Source organism: Gadus macrocephalus, chromosome 14, assembly GCF_031168955.1.
Source record: "Gadus macrocephalus chromosome 14, ASM3116895v1".
NCBI lineage: Eukaryota > Metazoa > Chordata > Actinopteri > Gadiformes > Gadidae > Gadus > Gadus macrocephalus.
In genome coordinates this window covers 1,857,672-1,867,161 of record NC_082395.1, presented here as the reverse complement: position 1 = coordinate 1,867,161, position 9,490 = coordinate 1,857,672, and the positions used below count along the sequence as shown (strand labels likewise).

The 9,490-nt window shown below is 50.3% G+C and overlaps 1 protein-coding gene across 1 annotated transcript; it reads right to left on the bottom strand.

The window, feature by feature from the left end:
- Nucleotides 1-394: 394 nt before the first annotated feature.
- atxn1l (ataxin 1-like) lies at nucleotides 395-9,395 on the bottom strand. Its single transcript, XM_060071227.1, has 3 exons — nucleotides 9,273-9,395; nucleotides 7,388-8,484; nucleotides 395-6,991 (listed from the first exon to the last, which is right to left on the bottom strand). The coding sequence occupies exons 2-3, from the start codon at nucleotides 8,366-8,368 to the stop codon at nucleotides 5,549-5,551; spliced, it is 2,424 nt and encodes an 807-aa protein (XP_059927210.1). The 5' UTR covers nucleotides 8,369-8,484; nucleotides 9,273-9,395; the 3' UTR covers nucleotides 395-5,548.
- Between the last annotated feature and the right edge of the window lie 95 nt (nucleotides 9,396-9,490).

The following is a 9,490-nucleotide window of genomic DNA, read 5'->3' as shown; positions in this document are numbered from 1 at the left end:
CTGCCTGTATTAGATCCATCTTTCATGTAAAACGAAACATCAGAATAATCAACAGTTAATCAAACTAGTCAAGTGTATGAGCACAAAGCACGTACCAGTTATGGACCAAAAACATATTTGCACCTTCATTTATGTAGGGCAGGCCCTTTGCTGTGCAACACAACTTACCTTAAGCACCATCTGCATTTAGGCTCGTTTCATGTGCTACTAAATATTGTTGATTCCCCTATGAGTTTAATAGTCAGAGGACCGATATAAACACTTTCAAATCAGAATTACCTCAAATTTATTGGATGCAAATAGTAACCTTTGTATTATAGAATATGCATAATGATTTTTCAGATTTTCACTTCCACTCACTTTTATAAAAAAAAAACTTAAACGGAAAGCAAAGTGGTAGGATAATAGTTTATATTTATATATGTATATATTATATTGTGTTTACTTAACAAACATGATAAATGCAACGTCTCAAAGAAGTTAGCCATAACAATAAAAATACAATATCTGTGTCCTTAAGTACATAGAATTAAAACAACAAAAAACAAAGAAGACCTAAGTAGTCCACAAAGAGGTACAAATATACAGTACAAATCTATTTTATCCAAAAAAGTAGAAATAAAAATGAAACAAAATATAGTCATTAATGCTTTGTTAAATTTCAGGTAGGTGAAGGGTAGTCTAAGGGAGCACTTTGGGTACACAACTCTAAGGCTTCTGATAAAGAATCAATACATACCGGTACGGCCATAGAATAGTAAAACGGACTATACAAAGTTCATACAACCTGGATTATAGTTGAGGATTGAATGTTACATTTACATCATTGCATATATTTTGCAGATTGTGTTGTAAAAAAAAAGAAAAAGAACAGATGCTAGGTCTTTTTATGTTATTCCACATCACAAACACCAAGGGCCAAAAAGAACAATGTCAATATGAAAACATCTCCATTTAAATTATCTTAAACCGTTATCCTGATTTCATTTGGTAACAGTGATACCAAAATACAATTATATTAAGGCCCAAACTAATTTACAAAGGGACAAAAAAAAAAGTGTTTCAAAACAAATGAACGAATCATTAAATGGTTACCATAAAAATAAAATTTTCCATTGAAAAGCATACCACTTTACACTCTCTGCCTCACTTTCACCGTCAATAAACCAGTAAGAAGGAAACCTGGTAGACTTCAAGATAGATACCGACACAGCTCACACACCACGGACACTCCGTTTAAACTCCTGTTCAGGAACAGCCTCCATCACACACCTGACATCATGTTAAAAGTGCAACATCTTCCACTAACTTGACGGTCAGACAAGGAAACAAATGAATTGAACCGATCATGCTTAAGGGGAAGAAGGTTATTGTGGTCGTGTTTTGACGTTGTGAAACACTGCACTGGGGGAGTTGATACACGAGCAAAGCGAAAGCAGGGGAGTGAGGCTTCAGCAGGGCTGAGGCCAGGGCATAGAACATCTGATCCACACCTTGTATAAAGCAGACCTTAAGGCATTATCGACAAGCTGCATAATAAAACCATACAAAAAATACTCATATCTACAGGAAAACATTACGCACAGTTTTTTTTCCCTTACTTTTTTGGGTGCTTGATATTTGGAAACTTCAATTTACCAATAGTTGATCTTAAAACACTGTAAAGGAGGACTTTTAGTGCAATTACATAGAATAAAGAGCGGTCATCGATCCATCACATTAGTAGAACAGGGGTCACCGGAACCACCGGGTCAGGAACCTGGACCAAGACCAGGTCAGAGATCTGGACCCGGGGATCATCTGACAAACCTGGTCAGAGACCTGGACCAGAGGATCATCTGACAAACCTGGTCAGAGATCTGGACCAGAGGATCATCTGACAAACCTGGTCAGAGATCTGGAGTGGACCAGAGCATCATCTGACAGACCGCGTCAGAGACCAGGTCCCAGGTTCAGAGACCTGGACCAACCAGAGGGCATTGTTTTGGCCGTACACAGAAAGCATTTGAAGCTTTACCGCCCCGCGCTGTGGCTTCTCATTCCTACCCATATGAGCACAGGACACGCTTTTAGACAGATCATCTTATGCCGTTGTGCTCCAACGATATGTTCTAATCTGAGCCACAATTCCAAAGTGGGGACTCGAAAAACTGTGAGACAGAACAGTGAACAGAATGAAACACTGAGTTTGCCATTCAAGGACGTCATGGGAAAAGAAGACTGCGTGGCTCCGGCCTTGAACAACGAACCCACTCGCCTCTCGTAGTCTTTTCCGTTTCCAAGGAGGCTGTGGACATTGAAGGGTAAAATACTTGAGTTGTAACTGCATAGTACATGCTAGGACCACGTGAAATGTATACCAGTTACACGTGTGACTAGATTGCCAATAGCATTTCAAAATGAAAAATAAGTTTCTAAATGGCCATCAATCGTTACAAAATTCTGTGGGCCTAAGAGTGTGATTTGTATGTTGATGAAAGCCTGCAAACCGGGTACCAGTGCATGAACTAGACTTGATAGATTCAGACTCCGACCCCGGTAGACGTCAACAGAACTGCAGGGGCGAGCGTCTGATAAACGATGCGGAGCTCATGGGATCTAACTCGACGGTCGACCAACGTGGACAAACACATAAATACCAAACAAAAAAAAAGGATAGTATCCAAGTCCGAGACCCCGTCATATCAGCCTACGACAGACAGATTGGGTGAGGTTAAATGTTTACAGCAGTAAGAAAGAACATTCAAGCCATTGAGCAGAGAAGGGGACACACCAACACACCAGGTTCCAGTCGCTCAGTGAGACCATCCAGAGATCAGGTTCCCATTTAGCAAAGAACATCGGCCTGGCCTTGGCTTGCAGCCATTCGTATGGGAGCGGCTTAATGTTCAGCTTTCTGTTCATTTTTTAACATCATCCTTAAGTCTATTTCAGATTAAAGCTTGTGGCGGCGCCATTGTTTATGATTATGGTTTGTTCCTGAATCCTCGGACGCCAGCCTTCCGAGTTGCATGTTTGACGTCACTTCCAGTCTCGGAGCATTCATAGCATTCCCGTTCGTCTTTGTGATTGTGGCATGAAATTGGCTAGTCGTTGTTTATTGTTAGCTACATTAGCCTCTTTAGCAAACCAGCCCGAAAACAAACACCACAACTTTACATTGTATTGCACGCACAGCAAGACCATGCAATGGATAAATTGGTGAACGGAATAAAGTAGTTTTAAATGAACAACATGGTACAAATACAAAGAAAATACATCTCTTCACGGGCGCAGCCATTTTGTTGAGAGCGTCATCACTGCTCTCGGTCTACTCTCAGATTTTCGAAAGATGAAGACAAAAAGGGAGTGTGCCTTCGAGAAATGCTGCAAGAAAGCTGCGAGATCTTCGACCTACGACTCGGAAGTATGGCGTTCGAGGATTCAGGAACACCATATCTTTAAATCTACCGCGCCCTGTTTGTCATGAGATGAAAGTCCCCCCCCCCCAAGCCCTGATTGGCCAATCAATTAAAACACCTTGGAAAGCATTACCATTGGGTCGAGGCCAGACTGATCCGAGTGTGAACGAATCAGGATGGTCTCACCGGGCCAGGGTCTGACAGTTGATCATAGGAATGTTTGTGTGGAATGCAAGCCTGTAATAATAATGTTTACATTTGATTCTTATCATCATGGTCTAATTGCACTTAATAATCTTTCAGTTCAGTGATAAGTCTAAAACCTCTCAGAAGATTGAACTGGCAGCATTCCCATTGGCTAAACAGCAAACAGTGCAAATTATACAACAGTGTTAATTTGCAAGCTAGTTTTTAATGAATCCTAAAAACAGAACAAGCCCCATGGAGGAATTTATTCTAGGAGTTCCACCTTAAAATGTTTTTTGATTAGCATCAATGCCTCAAATCAAAAACGTTTTGAACTGTCTCCCACATGCATGCCAGTTAAAGAGAAAAGTGGGAGGCAATCTGTTCCGAATACATAAGGGAATATTTATTCTGCAGTTGTCTTTCCCAAACTTGCCCAGTTCAATTTGCAGATATGTTAAGGGGTATCACCATGTTTCTGTCCATGGTATTGGCATTGGATCACTGGGTGGATAAAAGTACACTTGCAGCCCATGTAACAATACTTTAAAACATCAATTTAGCTATTTCCCATCTTAACAATGTCACCCGACAGTTTTAAGAACGGTCATCAACACGATGACCGATCACCCAAACCCGCCGCCGATATAAAACGGTGATACAAAAGAACTGAAAAACAAGCCTTACATTCTTAAAAAGGTTTTGATTGTGTAGAAGGGTCTGAGTGCCCAGAGCCATTACTAAAGCTGGGGTCTCCTGGACGAAGACTTCATGTATGTAGAACCAGGGTTCCTCCTGAGTGCGAAGGTGGAGGCATGTGGAGTTCAATCCACCAGGGAAACATAAACTGTCTTTGATTTGTTGGCCACAATACGAGCGTTTAGAGGAACCTTGTAGGGTCTCTAGTTGATTAGAGAATTCTTGCAAATAGACGGTTCATCAGAAAGCAGACAGTTCTGGAGACAAGGAATTCTCTCGGCTGATTCGATGAATGAGCAGTAGCAACTAAACTACTTCAACTGCAAAGAACGGCCTGCAGTGACTGTCTCACCGTGGGTTTCTGAGGCATAGACATTAAAAGGGATGGCCTTGACTCCAAGATGGGAAATTCTATGTTAACATTTCCCAGAGGGTAATATTCTGATGCGTGATATGACCCCAACAATATATCCGTCCCCACTCTGGGTAAACTGTAAACGGTGTCGGTTTCTAAGAGGGGGAGGTTTAATTAGTCAGCGAGGAGCGAGGGGTGTGATGCTAATTGAATGATTGTTCTAAATGACCCTTGATTGGCGGTTGATCATGTGACAGTAATCTTCCCCCACTAAACCAAAACCTCTGGGAATATGCTTCTCCTCCGACTGGGAATGTAGACGAGGCCTTAGGGTTCTTAGTGGTCTTTGGGCAACAGACACGAATACATGGCACACATCACCTCAGAGTCCTGGCATTGGTCACATCAACCTCCCACCGCCTGTAGGTGGAGCTTAAAACAAGGGGGGGGGGTGGTAGTGGGCACTGATTAAAAAACAACAACGATTGAACTAACAGTTGTGCCAAGATCACATTTTCCGTATCTCTTGGTGTGGTGAAATGGGTTGTCTGAAACAAAGATAAGTGATGGCTATGCAGAAGTGGAGGTGAGGTAAGGAGGATAATCGAACCGTCTCCGGGTTATGAACGGTGTTTGACCAGCTACATGCTCCAGATTCACCTGCTCCGCCGGCCCCCCCCCCCCCCCCCCGGACGCCCCCGGGCCGGAGAGGACCTTAAGGCTGGGCCTGACTGCCGGCTGAACCCACAGAGCAATCCTTAAGACCACAGAACAACAACGGCCATTTTGTGTCTCGGTAAGTGTGCAAAATCTCAAACATTCTGAGGCTCCATTCTCACCTCCTCCCTCCGGCCCCCACTCATCCTCTCTTTTGGCTGCGTCTGTAGGACTCCTACTCCTCCTGGTGCTACTTCCCTGCGTTAGAGCGCCCCTCGATGGACAGTTTCACCTCCTGGGGGACGAAGGAGGGCCTGGTCTGTGCGTGCGGGCCCTCGCCGCCCTTTATCACACATCTTTGGAGGCCCGGGGCCGACCAGCGCCTCTGGGCGGCGCTCAGCCCGGCCTGGGCGGCCCCTAGCAGGACGGCCGGGGGCCCCTGGGCGGCGGGGCCCTCTGTGTGCAAATGGAAGCTGCTGCTCTGGCTGCGGCCGTGCTCCGCCGGGGGCACGCTGGGCCGGGAGGACGCCGCGCCCTCCGCGCCCGGCGCCTCCTTCTCCCTGTCCTGTTCCCTGTACATGCGCTCTATCCGGAACTGGGCCTGCAGCCGGGGCTGCTGGGGCGCGGGCGGGCCCATGGGCTGCGGGCTGGGACCAGTACTGGCTTTACTGGGAGTCCGGGCCAGGCCCTGCTGCTGCTGCTGCTGTAGTAGTTGGGGGTGGTGGTGCTGCTGGGGCTGCTTCGGCGGCGGCGGGGGCTGCGCCTGGACCTGCTGCTGCAGGGTGATGGACACGCAGACGTCGCCCACCTGCAGGTGGTGGCAGGCCAGGCCGTAGAGCTGCGCCGTGCGCTCCGGCGTGCACGAGGACCAGCCCTGGCCGAACACGAAGAAGGGGTGCTCGGGGGGCACGTCGATGGTCACCTTGCTCTGCTGCTCGCCCACCGTGAAGTGCAGCGCCACCAGGCCGGCCTTCTGCTGGCTGGCCCGGATGTCCACCACCATGCTGGAGTCGATCTTCAGCCCGCCGCTCACCTCGGCGCTCCGCACAAAGTCCTGCGTCTGCAGGTCCTCCACGCGCTTCAGCTCGCCCGTCGCCAGCTGGATGATGGCCCCCTTCATGAAGTGGGACGGGCTGCCGGGCCCCGTGGCCGCAGCGGGCCCCGGGGGGGCCTGGGCGGCCCCTGGGGGGGCGTGGTGGGCGGACTGCTGCTGCTGCTGCTGCTGCTGCTGTAGCTGCTGTTGCAGCAGCAGCTGCTGCTGCTGCTGCTGAGCTGTGGCCAGCTCAACCACAGCCCGCTCAGAGAGGCACACTCTGGCTGGGGGGTCAGAGGGTTTGAAGGAAGGGATGACCGAGACGTCGTTGGGCTGGCACGCGTAGTGATGCTGCTGCGGCGGCGGCGGCGGCGGCTGCGGCTGGTACTCCATGGGGATGAGGACGGGCTGTCCGTTGGCCAGGATGACGGCGTGGCCCGGCAGCGCCCCCTGCTGCTGGAGGCCGGCGAAGCGGGGGTCCCCGTAGCTGACGGCGTGGCCCGTGTACGCCGCGGCCCTGACGGAGTGCTCCGGCGTGGGGTCGCCGTGAGCCTCGCGGGCCCTCTGGGAGCCCTGGGAGAGGTTCAGCGGCGCGAAGGACACTTCTTTACGGCCGCCGCCGTGGACCGGCCCCGACGAGGGCCCCCCCGCCTGCTGGAGCTGAGAGGGAGGGGTCTCAGTGTTAGTGTATGAACACCATCACCATCCTATTGCAGTCCTTGTGGGGTTACTCGTTTTGTGTCGTTTGTCTATTTGCAGAGTTCTTTATTTGACGTCGCCTAGTTTCGATTCCAGATAAATTCTGGAATAGAAACTATCAACGGGAGCAAAGTTGAATGTTCAGTAATAGAAAGTGAAAGATATGTACACTCTAGGTTCTACTCTAGGTTATAAACTGATTTGTAGAGCCTACCGTCACCGTGTGTGCATGTCTCTCCTTTAAATGTTGTGTTCCAAAATTGTATTTGAAATAATAAATGAATTTAGCCGATAATAAACCTTTACGCATCCTAACACGTCGAGGAGCCCTTAAAGCCGGACGTCCTACCGCCTCACCTCCAGGTCGCTGTCGGGCGTGCTCCTCTGGCCCGGGGAGTGCCGGTCCTCCCCCCGGCGGTCCTTCAGGCCCCGGTCCGGGCCGTAGTCCAGCGCCACGCCGCCCGGAGCCACCTGGAGCAGCCGGGGGTTCCTGCCTTTATAGAGCGCGTCCTCCCTCCCCTCCCCTCCGTTCATCTTGGCCTGGGTCTCCTGCTGCACCATGTGGGCGTCCCTCAGCGCCTCCGGCCCCGCCAGCGCGCCCTGGGGCCGGTAGTACACCGGCACCCCCCGGGCGCTGAGCTCCGCCTGCTCCGAGGTCAGCATCAGGGGGATCCCGCCGGACCCCCCGACTTTGGTAAAAGTGTGAGCGGCCACCTGCTGCTGGGACGGGGGGGAGACGACGCCCTCCTGCATGACGGAGGGGTAGGGGACGAGGTGGGACACGGCGTGGGGCTGGGCGAGGGCGCCCGAGGGCGAGAGGATGGAGCCGTGGACGAAGCCGGGCGGCACGGCGTACGGCACGGCGGCGTAGGAGGGGCTGACGAACTGCAGCTGGGAGTGGGGGATCTGGGCGTAGCCCAGCGGGGGGTAGGGGATCCCTGGATGCTGCATGAGGGGGGAGTGCACCGTGTAGGCAGGGGAGATATGGCTGAGCACGGGGTGGAGGCTGGAGGAGGAGTAGGTGCCGGAGGGGAGGGCCACTTTGTAGAGCATGCTGTACTGGTCGACAGGCACGGCTGGTATGTTTTCAGAACTCTCCATCCCGTAGTGAAGGCTTGTCTGGGCGCGCAGCCACTCCCCGGAGCTGGCCCCTCCCTGAGCGTCGAGGCTGGGACCGGAGCTCTGGGGGGGGGCCACCTCATCCCCTCCACAACCTCCCCCACCTCCCCCTCCTCCTCCTAGACTGGTCCCTGGGGGCTCACCGCCGCCGCTGCTGACGGGGATATCCCTCTTCTTGGGAGGCAGGCACTCCTGGTTGCGCTCCTGAGCGTGCTTCATGGCTGTGTTCTGGGCGAGGGAGGAGCTCTACTGTCGGGGAACAGAGTCTTCAGGCCAGCGACGCCCCTCAGGATCCAGTTCTGAAATCACCCGGCCGACCGCATTCACAAACCTGCCTGGAGACAAAGGGACGGTCAGCGACACACACAGTGAGGCAGTACAACCCAACATCAGGATCAGAACGGATATCTTGGCATGAAAGTAGAACATTATTACACAGACTTGTATGATAGTTTTACAATAATTTATATGTATATTTCTATAAGATCACATAACTACAGAGTGAATACGTGATAAGAAGAAGAGGGTGGCAGTTGGATACCTTGAATGATACAAGATATTATTCTTTTTCGTATAATATTCTTGATTTATGCTAGTGACATAGATCTTATACACATCTGTATCTATATATCACTATGCTGTTAAACATCCCAACCAGTGAACAGCAGGCTACTCCTTTTCAACATTAACCTCAGCCCAAACCTCCTGTCCACTACAACGCTTCAATGTGTGTACGTAAACCATTAGTTATCATTATGAATAGTATTATTATTATAGCAGTACAGTGTATTCCAATGAGGGCTAATGATCAGTGAGATGTGGTGAAGTCACTAGCAGGTCGTCACTGCCAAAACAAACCGCGTCTCAACCCCTGAGACACCCGGGACGTGGACCGGGGACTTACTTCTTTAGGACACGTTAACATAACCATAGAAAACCCTCCGATTTAACTGATGTGTGACGGAGAAAGTGAGCATCAATGGAAGCTACCAGAGCTAAAGGTGTTAGCATCAGAGCTAACGCTAACTCCGCTAGCAGCTCCAGACCTCAGTCCTCGCGGAGCAGAAGACCGACAGACACCAGCTGAGAAACACCTCGTCTGTGGACACGGTTGTTCACGTACCTCCCGATGTCATTGCGAGCACACTTTGCATTTGAAGGGTGGAGATGATGAAGAAGAAGCCGCGGCCGGATCAGGGATGGGGAGCGGAGGCCGTCGCAGAGGGCCGTGACAGAGGCGCCTGAGAGTGACGTCACGTAGAGCATCACATCCCCGCCTCATTATTCACCTTTAATCCTGATGATGTCAATCATCTTTAATACTGATGTTAAACATCTTTA

What these genes read in the sequence shown, in the direction of transcription:
- atxn1l (XM_060071227.1), bottom strand. Translation starts at nt 8,368, where the DNA reads ATGAAGCACGCTCAGGAGCGCAACCAGGAGTGCCTGCCTCCCAAGAAG. An exon ending in CGCCCGACAGCGACCTGGAG is followed by an intron (nt 6,992 to 7,387) that starts GTGAGGCGGTAG and finishes CCTCCCTCTCAG; the next exon opens with CTCCAGCAGGCGGGGGGGCC.